This window comes from Hevea brasiliensis, chromosome 1 (assembly GCF_030052815.1).
Source record: "Hevea brasiliensis isolate MT/VB/25A 57/8 chromosome 1, ASM3005281v1, whole genome shotgun sequence".
Lineage (NCBI taxonomy): Eukaryota > Viridiplantae > Streptophyta > Magnoliopsida > Malpighiales > Euphorbiaceae > Hevea > Hevea brasiliensis.
The window spans coordinates 126,166,899-126,179,224 of NC_079493.1; the positions used below are offsets into that span (position 1 = coordinate 126,166,899).

The following is a 12,326-nucleotide window of genomic DNA, read 5'->3' on the forward strand; positions in this document are numbered from 1 at the left end:
CACCATTCTGCTCAGCTCTATTAAACAAAAGTTCCGTCTCAATATATATATATATATATATATATACATATAAACCACCAATTTGCTAGTGTGCCACTTAATTAATTATAAGAAAATTTAGCTTATAAACGCCTTAAAAGGTCAGAAATTAATGGAAGAGACTAAGGAGCCTATCAGAGAAGGAAGAGGAAAAAAACTGGAACAAGACCATTTGAGGAAGGCTAAAACCATATCTTTTTTGTATGGTATATTTTTTTGCTTTTGCTACTCAGCATTCAATATAGTATCAAAAGTCTACTTAGATAAAGGCATCAGCGTGTCCTTTGTGGGCTACGGTTACTTATGCTTTTGGACCTGCCGCTACAGCTCTTCTTGCACTGCTCTTTGAAAGGTTCTTCAATCTCATTTCCTCTCACTCCCTTTTTTTTTATATATTTATTTAAATTCAAAACCTCACAATTTTGAAAACAAATATATTACTACTGAATTAAATCTCACTGATTCTTTATCTTCTTCTTCTTTGTCATTTAGCATTGTTATTTATACCTCAGGTGCTTTATTCAAAATGACAGCCACCAAAATGCATAACGGCAGCACCTTAAATGGGCTAAAACAATTTTTGGCCAGTTTAATATTTTGCCGAAAATAACCAAAGTTTCTACAAAATAGTAATTAAATTGAAAAACGGAATTAAAATGGATCGATTCGATTTTTCGTTTATAATCAATTTCTGCTCACCTTAGCACCAGATAAAATGGTGAAAATGATTTATATAACCTAATCCAATGAGTTAAGGATCAAACTTAGAAGCTTAACTTTCTCCTCCTTTCTTTTTAATCAGCTAATGAAAACTGGGAAGAAAAAGGCCCAGTTCTCAATACAAGATTGATCATCTTTTCCAACTAGTCTCATGAATGTGTAATTGCACATTTTCATTTGTTTGTGAATGTGTAAAATTTCACTGAACTAGTTTTCCATTGCCAACAAAGCTCACATAGATTAACCGGAATGCATGCCATTGATACAGAACTAAGGTTACTTTCTAAACATTAGTTCATTAAGGGCCAACCTAATGAAACCAGATATGATCTCTGTAGTAACATCTTATGCATGAACACATGCTCATCATTATTTAAGTGATGCAAAACAAGAAGATGCACCTAGTTTTGAATTTGGGATTCGTAGATCTGCAGGCCAGTGGTGGCCGCAGTTATTGGACATAACCTGATAGAGAAGGAGTATGGTACTGCAGGAACCAGATACTTGTCATGGACACTAGGCGTCCAGCTATCATCTCCACCTACACCCATATGTTTGTGATCCAGATGAACCTGCAGTCCGGACAATTTATTAATGCAACAGAAATGGTCCAACAGTGGCATATCAACAAAACTCCTTTTGCAGAAACAAAATTTTATTTAGGTAACCTAGAATCAGGTCTGCAATTTTTTAACACCTAAATACAACAATCCTGGCCATTAGACTGGTAATAGTAATCGACTTTTGGGGCATTATTGTAGTTTAACCCATTAGCATTAATTATACAACTTGGAAGGTTATAGACACTGAAAAATTTGGCAGTCTAGGTGAAGTGTGCACCTTAAAAATCATTAGGCATGTGTGCCTGCGCGGATACTACAGGAAGATGTTATGTTAATCAGGCAAGATTATATTATTTTCCTTGAAGCAAATGCAGCCACCTCACACTTAACTGCTCTAAGTTATGATGTGCTTCTTAAAATTTTTCAAAAAAATGCAAATCAATCATTTTATACAGTCCTGTTACCTTTGTTCCTTTGAAAATTAACTTGATATAATTTGTTGTTGATATGGAGAATGAATTGAACAACCAAAGTCAACCGAACCAAAATACATATATTCTGATTGCTGAATTCTTTCCATAAACATTCAACAAGACACAATCAAGAAATGCTACATTCACTCCACTACAGAAAATTGACTTTAACTGTTATAGTTTAGGAACAAAGTTTGAAATATATTCATAACTGTGTTTTCTTTTGCGTGAGTGCGCAAGTGCGCATAGTTGTGCATGATATATGTGAAAATAATCCATCTCAAGACTTCAATATTTTGGATATATTAACACAAATTTATTTAAAAGAGAAGAAAAAAAAATCAATGGTCAGAAATTACCTCAATGTCGTTTCCTTGAAGGTCTTTATTATGTCTTGCCCGGTCAAGCTCCGCTTTGGAATAGTAACTTGCACTCATTTGCATAGGTGGAGAGCTACCATATGTTGAAGCAAAAATTCCTATTCCATCCTTGTCCTGAAATGTCACCCATCTAATATCTGCCCTACCAGAACATTCCCCAGGAACAATATAAGGAACATGCATGTCACGCACATTCTTCTCATAGATCCCAACATGGGCTGCTGCTTTCCTATCTGGATAACACTCAAATGGCCCTCTTCCATACCATTTAATCTGGGCCATTGATTTTTCCAAGCTGAATTCAACTCCCACACGTGGCAAAGGAGGAAGATCAGAGCTTGGAGTGACACTGCACTCAATAACCAAGTCCCCAGAACCAAAAATTGTGTATATCATATCTACTTTGAATAAAGCATTTTGAGCAGAGGAACTATCCTCATCCCCTGGGATACCAACATAAACCACCTCCATTTTCACAAGATGATCAGTTGTATTCTGTATGGTACAGCTTCTTGTTTCAAATTTAAGGTTATCAATGCGAGCCGCTTTCCATCTGGAGTAATAGCTATTTTCATCTCCTCCTTTATCATTATCCGTAGGTGCTCGCCAGAAGCATGGGGATATGCCTTTATTCATAACAGGGACTCCTTCAACCTATCATCACCACAAATTTTGAACACAGTTTCATCATGAGTTAAAATGCCGCTAAAGGCAAGGACTGTGCTCCATACAACATTAAAATTACCTAGCTCTAACAGAAGAATAGCATACTTCATTTCTTTTTTCAACAAGTGTCTCTTGCTAGCCTAAAAATTTAATTTTGCAAGTTGATAATTCTTGTTAGATGAACAAGCCAATGTCACATTCCATGTACAAGTGTTTTGGTGAAACAAACATGGATACTGAAAGTGGGAAAGAAGTTCTAACATGTCAATTTATAGATCATGTTAGTGAACTAAATATAATAGGGCCAATTAATAAATGAAATAAGATACCTTCCAGCTTTCAATAGTTCCTGTTTGAATATTAAACGTTATCTCCCAAAATTTCTGCTGGCTGACTCTAACTGTATCATCAATAGTTTCAGTAGACAATGTAGCATCTGTAGCTTTAATAACCTAGAAAGATGCCATTTGTAAACCAGAAAGCAATATTGAGAAAAAAAAATAGAAACAAAAAAACACAAATAAAGTATCGATTTAGGTAGAAAGGGAGAGCAATTACATAAGGGGTTATCTGATTTCTCGGAGGCAACTGCACTTGTGTAGAGGAGATAACATGACCAGCCTCAACCCAGCGTGTTGAATGCAAAAGCTTAGCAGTGATTGTTAAAAAAATTTCTCCAGCAGAAGATGAAGCCCACATAGGATGCCATGGGCCCAACTCCCATTCTATATCATAACTGCTCTGGGGTTTTATAAGTGGAAGTGATAGAATTCCTGAACCAAGTTCATATCCATCACCATGGGCAGCCCAGCTAAACTCCAGTCCTTGGGTTGTTTCAAAAAAGTGAGTGTTGGTTATCTGCAAATTAAAAGTTAAATTAAATGTGAAATACAAATCTAATTAAACAGGAAACAAGCACTAGCAGATTCAAACGCCCAAGTACCTTAATTGTGCTTTCCTGGAGGGAAACCTTGATTGCTTGGTACACATACTTGACTTCTGAAAACAACCACCAATTCTCATGATTCAAAAGGATTAAGGCCTAGGCAACTTAAGCCAGCATCAATTACCATAAATTGTAATATGACACTAAAAATGCAGTTACCATGCAAGGCAGGATGCGGAGTTCTATCCGGCCATGTAAGACCATTCAGACAGAAGTTCAAATCATTAGGGGTATCCCCAAAGTCACCTCCATAAGCCCAATGCTTACTACCATCTGAGCTTTCCTTCAACAACCCCTACAGGAAAAATCCAAAAATCAAATAAAGCTTGTTATGCAACTTTGCAGTTGATGGATCTCAGTTTACTTCTCTCTCTCATGTGTTCATGTCTTAACTTTACCACCTAATGCAAATGCAAAAAAATAAAAAATAAAAAATAAATAAATAAATAAATCCACTCACACACAACAAAACCACTTGCTCATGCACATGAGTCATTAGCACAGCATGGTGCATTCACTCATACACATTATTTTTTCAAATAATCATAATATGTGAAAGAATAATCATTAAAAAACATAGTACAAAAAGAACAGGAATCTTGTGAAGAACACTTGAAAATTTCTTTCTACAAAAGAGAATCATTATCAATAAGAGAAATAGAGCCCCTGACATAAAGCATGGAATTTAATTAGTACTTTTGTTATAAGATGTATCAGTTAAAAAGGGTTATATGATGAAATTAAAGTTGAACAGGGGTATTTACAGAGATTAACAAATATCATATTAATAAAAAAAAAAGAAGAGAAAAAAATTTTAATGGATTCAAATTTTCAAAGATTTAGTAAGACCCCCTTCAAAGCCATATCCATGATGGGGTCAACGTGTTCAACAATGCCGTAATCCTACATTTTTATATGCATGCAAGTATCATAATATATTATATGCATTAAATATCACTGCAACTGTGCCAACTTGTTATTTAAGAGTTATTTAAAAGAGAGCTATAGAAATTATAAATCTATATTAAGTAATTAGATATTTGGCTACACATTCTCACAAGAGAATGTACAATCCAAAAATATGTCAGATATTTTCTTATTTGTAATAAGTGCCGACTACAGTTATAATTTGAAGCCGTCCTGTCCTAGCCTTGGTCCTAACTTTTCAAATTAGGCTGTGCATCACAGAATTGATTAGTTATTATTGCAAAGATTGTTACATGATGTTGGTTAAGTTGATGTAATGTAAAACCATAGCAGTAAAGATTTTTGGTTAGCTTCACATGGCAGAAAGTTCAAATTTCTATTGGTTATTTACCAATTTTTAAAGAACTTAAAAGGATTCTAAACCTGGTCAACCCAATCCCAGATGAAGCCTCCTTGGAGACCAAATGTGCCATCAATTGCTTCCCAATATTCATCTATATTTCCACTGCTGTTTCCCATTGAATGTGAATACCTGCCATTTGGTTGTCATGAATGAATAACCTTAATTAAACAAAATGAAATAACTAGAAGAATTAACAGAAGTAATTTACAACGCATTCAGGGAATGTAATGGAGTAAGAAAATAAAAGCAATTTGTGTAAAAAAATATTACATACTCGCACAATATTAAAGGACGTGGTTCTGTCAGATCTTTTGCAATCTTCACTATGTCCCAGACACGCATATACATGGGGCATATGATGTCTGTAGATGTAGTTCTGGATCCACCACCTTCATAGTGCAATAACCGAGAGGTATCCTTTCCACGAACCCAACCTAAATAAAAGACTCTAGAACTATAAGTGAAGGACGGACAAAAAGAAAAGAGAAAGAGACAAGAAAAAATGTCTTTTTTCCCTTGAATCAGTTTGAAGTATAAAAAAAAAAAATATTATCCAGCTTTTGAGAACAAATACCACCCAGAAGCACACTTATTTCAGTGAACACACAACTTTGGACCTAAAGAATCTTGTGGATGTTAAATACCAATCTTTTCCACCCAAAAAATTTCATAATTCTGAATACTAAGAAATTCAGAGCCCATGATATTTTGTAGTAAAAAACAAACAAAATAAAAAAAAATGATCAGCATGTATGTTAATTTCTATAAGTTAGACTTTTATAAGTTGCTTCCTAACATAACCAAGTCTAGGATTTAAATAAGCATAATATGATACCTGCTGCAGCAGAATGATTAGGTCCATATGAGGACTCATTTCCTAAAGACCAAGAAATTATGCATGCATGATTTTTATCTCTCTCCACCATCCCTATCACACGATCAGTCATTGCAGTAGCCCAACTATGTTCTGAAGTAGGATGCTTTAGATGCCCACAAAGATGAAAACCATGTGTCTCAATGTTGGCTTCATCTATCATGTACATGCCAAAAACATCACACAACTCATACCAACGGGGATGCTGGGGGTAATGACTGTTTCTAACAGCATTGATGTTGTTTTGCTTCATTAAAACCAGATCCTGTAAGTGGAAGAATAATAAAATACCTTCAATATATCAATAAGAAACCACCTCAAAAGCAGAGATCAAAACCATGTAGAGGAAGAGCATAGCATGACCTTCACCATGCAGGACTCTATGTTTGTCTTCCCAACACGTGGATGATGCTCATGTCTGTTCACTCCTCTTATTATAACTGGACAACCATTAACAAGCAGCTGTTTAGGTGCCTTTGACACCTGTCTTATGCCTACTAGGCATGATTCACAGTCAACCATATGCCCAGATGCATCTTTGAGGGTGAGAACAAGAATGTAAAGGTTCGGCTGTGGAAAAATGGAACTAAACATCAAAATCCACAAGCAAAATAAACAGGAAAAAAACTGCCGATACATGTTGAATATGTTGACTAAATGTGAATTCTATAAAATTGAATTGAAATCTGATGAAAAAATAGAATATGATATGAACTATTTTTTAGAGCTAACATGGATGTGTGGAATGCTATTTCCTTGGCCATTTTGTGGAGCACAAGGAGTAATTTAAGGTTTTCCAAAAGCAAAAAATCCTTTAGAAAAGGTAAAAGAGAGGTAATCACATACAATTGAATTTTGGTTGACAAGAGGATTTCAATTTGATTAATCTTCTATAAGTTTTTGTGGACAGTCAAGGGCCAATATGGAAGAAGCAGCTAGGCTTGAAAGAACATGAAAGTATTAAAATAAACTAGAACTTCGAAAAAATAAACTAGAGAACAAAGAAAATTACTGCAAAATTTGTAAAAATCCAAATGAAATTAGGTTGCTTACTTGCTCTGCAGACCAAAGCTTCGGCTTTTCTAGTTTCCCCACTAGCACATAACCAAGAAATCCCAGAATTGGATCAAAGGAGGGATTAAGTGCTATGTCAGCCACCTTCGAGGAAAGAAGATCAGCAGATCCATCACTACTGTACCAGCTTCCAGTGTCATATAATGCACCTTCTATGATGAAGTTGCCAAAAATTTTGTCTTTAGGTATTTCTCGGGTGCTATCTATATGCACTTCAACCTGAATAGTAGTTAACAACAACATAATGAAGTCAACGATAGTGTGCTATTGCCTTTACTATTTATCAATCAGGAATGACAACAGCTAATAAAGGAAAGCAAAGCATAACAACTCATAAGCACCTCAAAAAGAATCTCCCCTTCTTTTTTTCATAATTAAAGGTCAAAGAAAGATGGTAAACCACAAAACATTAAGCATCGCACTCTGTAGGGTTAATTTCACACATCATCATTGGATTTCAATACAGTCAATGAATTTCATTTTGTATCAACAAATCAACTTTGGTTTTATTTCAATAACGTAAATAGAAGAACTTTTGTGGAGATTTAGCCAAAATGTTTATGTGATAACTAAGTATAGCAGCCATACAGAAACATATTAGAAAATTTTTACTTGGTTATCATACCAAAATAATAATAATGACTTTAGTGAAACAAAAACTAAAATTGAGTGATTTTACTTATACAAATTGAAGTTTAGTGACCATGATGAAATTAACAATAAGTTCAATGACCATAGGTGAAATAAACCCCACCCTCTGCCTACCTAATCCCGTCATCTTTTGTCGAGGGAAAAAAAAAAGGTCACATGATATATGTGACAGTTCCATACAAATACAATAAGGCAAATAGTGTGAATAAGCAAGTAATCTATACTATCAACTCCTTGTTTACTCATAAAATACAATAAAAATTCAGATGTAGACAATTAGATAACATGCAACATTATCAGGTCAGAAGGATGTAACAAGTAGAATCATTTCCTGGAATCATTACTAACACAAATCGCTATATAATCAGTCAATGCTAACCTGTATGTCTGCAGAAGTAAAATTTTCAGCCAGGTTTGACTTGAAAAAGTAGTCTGTGATAAATACCTGCATATTAATCACTTTTTATCACAAAATACGCTTAAAAGCTCACAGAAAAAAAAAATCCCAACATAAAATGATAAACAACCAGGGATAAGGACAAATGAAAAGGCAAAACAATGGTTGGGATATATTTATTATTCATCAAAAACATCATGGATCTACACGAGTAAAGACTGTAGACAGTACCAAGTTTCAGACAACATTGCAAGTAAATATAAGGTGTATTTAGGACATTTGTTTCTTCAGGATTTTAATCCTAAATTTAATATGATTTCAATTTTTCCAACCTCATCAGCACCCTATCGGCTGTCTGGAATTGTTTTGGGCAGGAGCAAAGATATTATGAGTATTGTTAATACGGTTCTTCAGTAAAGACACTCCAAATCCCTTTTAGGCTAAGCTGGCAACCGTTCACAGTTGAACTGGGAATTGGTTTATGAAAAATTGATGAGACAGAGAAGGGAAAAAAAGAGAAAGCCTTTTATCACCATCTATTTCCACATTAACTGGAATCTATTTACTTTCAATTAAATTGAATAAAGCACAGGCACTTCTTTTTCCTACCTCTTAGAATAGGAGGAGAAAAAGGTTTCATAATATGACTACAAAATATTCAGCCATAATAGGTGAGAGAAAGAAAAGGAATGGAGAGGAAAAAAGAACAGAGGATGCCATATCTAAGAATCAGTAGTGCAATAGAACATATCACATCATGTTCTTGTTAGAAGTGCAATCAACTGCATACATTGCATTGAGGCTGATTATACGTCTATAAATTTGCATGCATAAAGATGGTAGTTGCCTATTTGTTATGCACTGAACCCAAGAATTTTCATGTGCATCCTGGCCCACATATAAGAATTTCACAACTGACCACTATATAGTTTGATCATGATAAAAAAATTGCAAATTAAGAAGAGATTATAGACCTGTGGCTTGGCAAGAAGCAGCACATCACGATGGATACCAGATAACCACCAATGATCTTGATCTTCAAGGTAAGACCCATCACACCATCTTAGAACTTGAACAGCCAGAACATTATTTTTGCCGGAATTATATGGATAACAGTAATCTGTGATTTCAAACTCTGCAGGTAGCCTACTATCCTGACTAAACTAACAAAATAACCAAATGTTTGTTAACGGATCAAATATCTAAGAATAATTACTGCATTTTCATGAAATAAGTGGCAAAATAGAAAATCAGGGATAGATAGAAAGAGAGAGAGAGAGATTTATGCATTACATACCTATATCCCACAGGCACACCATTTATCCAAGCACAAAATGCAGAATCAACAGCTTCAAAGTGCAGTAAAATCCTACGACCTGTCAAACAGCAACAAACTATAATACATAAGCAACAGAAACTTTAAGAGAACAAGAAAAATAAGGCAAAATAAACAGAAAATGGGGGGCAACAATGTATACTATACAATTGGAAACCAAACTACAGAATCATGACACAGAATGAAGATTTCACCATCTCCTATCTTCTACAGTTACACTTGGCAGGTAAGAGGAAATGACAACAGAGAGAGAGAAAGAGAACAAATGGCTGTTTTGCTCTACATTGCACACCTAATTTATCTTCACCACATAAAGAGGAGCCCTAAAATACAGTCAAAAGTTAGAACCAAGAAAAACTTAAGATTTCTAGTTCACAGCCTGACAGCCATCACTCTTACAAATTCGCTCCAAGTACATGATTAGTCATCCAGTTTTGTAGAGAGTCCACTTTGCGAATATTTTTGTACATTCAGTCTTCTATAAGTCATATACAAATGCATATTGAATATACATGTAATACCACCATAATTATACACTTTGACCTGGCTAAATCTCCAGTCATTAGCAATTAGCATTAATTGCATATTTTAAATTGACCTGAAAGGCATAGGCATGGCATTCTTTTGCAGATAAATAATTGGTGAAGTTAAATCCAGATAATTATCAGGCGAGCTGCCGAATATCTATTTGACAAATATTGATCAAGAACTTCTACAAAACATATTGACCTATAAGAAGGAAAGAATAACAAAAGAAAAAAAAAAGTCAGACAGAAAGGATCAAGAAGTGTTATCAGACAATATTGTTAACTAAAGCTGCTAAAACATCAAGGGAGTTTCTACCATAAATTTTTTTTTTACAAAGTAAATTTTACTTTGTTAATAACTACCATTGGATGAAATGATAAGTTCTAATCTAATGGTGAAAAGAATAAAGTAGAAACAAAGTAAATTAAAATCAAAGTAATCATAGAAGGCACCAACATCAAACTATATCATACCCTGCCATTCTTTAGGAATTTGGAAGCATGTTCTATAGCAGCCAGTAGGATTATCCTCAGGAACGTGTGGAGGATCAAGTGGAAATGGATATACCACATTGGTATAAATGGGACGATCAAACCCATGTGTCTGCCAATTTGAAGGAACTGTTGCAACAAGGGAGACAATAAGGTAAAGTTATGAAAGGAGCAAGTTTCAGTACATTATCTATTGTCACGAAACTCAGAATTCTACGAGGAATGAGAAAGTCATAAAAAAAAAATTTAAAGAAAAAAATCCTGCATATACTTATATTGTTTATGCCAGCATTAAGAAAATGGAGGACAAAGAGGAAGGGGGAGAGAGATTACCTGGCAAAGTTTCCCACCCAGAGTCCTGAAATGCCGGGTCATAAAATTTCATAGGAATTTTGGTAGGGCTTGGAGCCAAAAAAAATTTCCAAAACCCAGACAAAGACTTGACAAAAGGCAAGTCCTTAGCCCAAAAAGCAGCAGAATCAAGAGCTCCTTGAACAGCGTCATCATTCCAAACAGCAGACTTGGATACCAAAACATCCACTTTATTTCGCTCGTACCAGTATTTAAGAGATCCTATTCATAGAAAAAGAACAATGGATTTCAATCGAATATGAGAACTAGGATAAGAAGGAAAATATAGAAATATTTCAAAGAGAAGAAATTAAAAAAATATAAAAAAGAAAATATACAGGCACCCATGCAAACTTACAAACCAAACATTAAGATTTTACAAGCAACAAATGGAAATTAGAATACACAAAAGGTGAACTATATTTCATATATATCAAGCAACGTAATTGATACCATATTTCATTACCAAACCCACAATATATTCCATTATCAAACCCACAATGTACTTGAAATCTCCCTGTTTAAACAATCAATCAGTCCAATCCAATAAAATTCAGAGAAAGCACATGCGAGCAGGAATAGGATTGGCAACAAAGTCAAAATTTACATTTAGCATTGCAACTTAGCATTTAAATTAAAATTTAACTTGAAAATTATTTGGTTATATTTGAGCCAATCAAACTAAGGAAAAAAGAATATAAAAATGCAAAATTACAGAAACAATAAGCGATCATCAATACAAGAACAAAAATTTAAATTTAATCAGAAAAAAAAAAGATCAGAACTTCAGAAAATAACGTTAGAAACCAAGCCTACATATCAAAATATCAAATCCCAGTTTAAAAAAGACCCACTTGCAGAAATCCCAGAATCAATCTAAATAAAAAAATTCAAGGAACAAAACCAAAAACAAACAACATATGAAAATGATCAAATAACTGACACTTGCATTAGCAACAAGAGTGACATGTAGTATCAATAAAGAGTGTACCTCCAACAGATTCATGGCAGTGTAAAGTGACATGAGGATCTCTCTTTCTCCACTTTGTAAATGACGGATCCTCCCAAACCCTGTGTCCACTTTCCAATGGAGACAGCATTTGTGCGCCGAGAGATGACATCCCACCATAAAAACTACACTCAAACCACAATCAAAGATCAATCTCATATACACACACATACCCAGAAAGCAAGCGAGCGAGCGAGAGAGAAAGAGAGAGAGAGAGAAGCAATAAGCGTACCAGTGGACTGAAACTGATACAGCAAAGCAGTGAAGAATGGATATGGCTAATGGAAGCTACACTCACAAAGGTCAAACTTCCACCATTTTCCTATTTTTATCTCCTCAAAATATCGTTATTTTATCTTCTCGTAGATTTTTAAGTAATTTAGATATGACAGCCACGCTAGAACTCTTGTGCAAGTGGAGCCCACATGCATGAATTGGCAGGTGGGACCCGTTGGAATATTCTTTGAACAGGACACCAATAAGCTTTTAGTAAAAATA

The 12,326-nt window shown here is 34.6% G+C and overlaps 1 protein-coding gene across 2 annotated transcripts; it reads right to left on the reverse strand.

Moving 5' to 3' along the window:
* Positions 1-970: 970 nt before the first annotated feature.
* LOC110667408 (uncharacterized) lies at positions 971-12,189 on the reverse strand. Of its 2 annotated transcripts, XM_021828239.2 has the most exons (18): positions 12,061-12,189; positions 11,811-11,953; positions 10,802-11,041; positions 10,451-10,597; positions 9,411-9,489; positions 9,088-9,271; positions 8,096-8,161; positions 7,045-7,284; positions 6,355-6,561; positions 5,953-6,256; positions 5,392-5,551; positions 5,138-5,246; positions 3,947-4,082; positions 3,785-3,840; positions 3,400-3,699; positions 3,171-3,293; positions 2,155-2,829; positions 971-1,331 (listed from the first exon to the last, which is right to left on the reverse strand). In XM_021828239.2, exons 2-18 carry the CDS (start codon positions 11,938-11,940, stop codon positions 1,161-1,163), a joined length of 3,327 nt encoding a protein of 1,108 aa, XP_021683931.2. In that variant the 5' UTR covers positions 11,941-11,953; positions 12,061-12,189; the 3' UTR covers positions 971-1,160. The 2 variants fall into 2 exon arrangements, with proteins under 2 accessions (XP_021683931.2, XP_021683930.2); XM_021828238.2 differs by having other exon boundaries at positions 11,811-12,125.
* Positions 12,190-12,326: the final 137 nt, after the last annotated feature.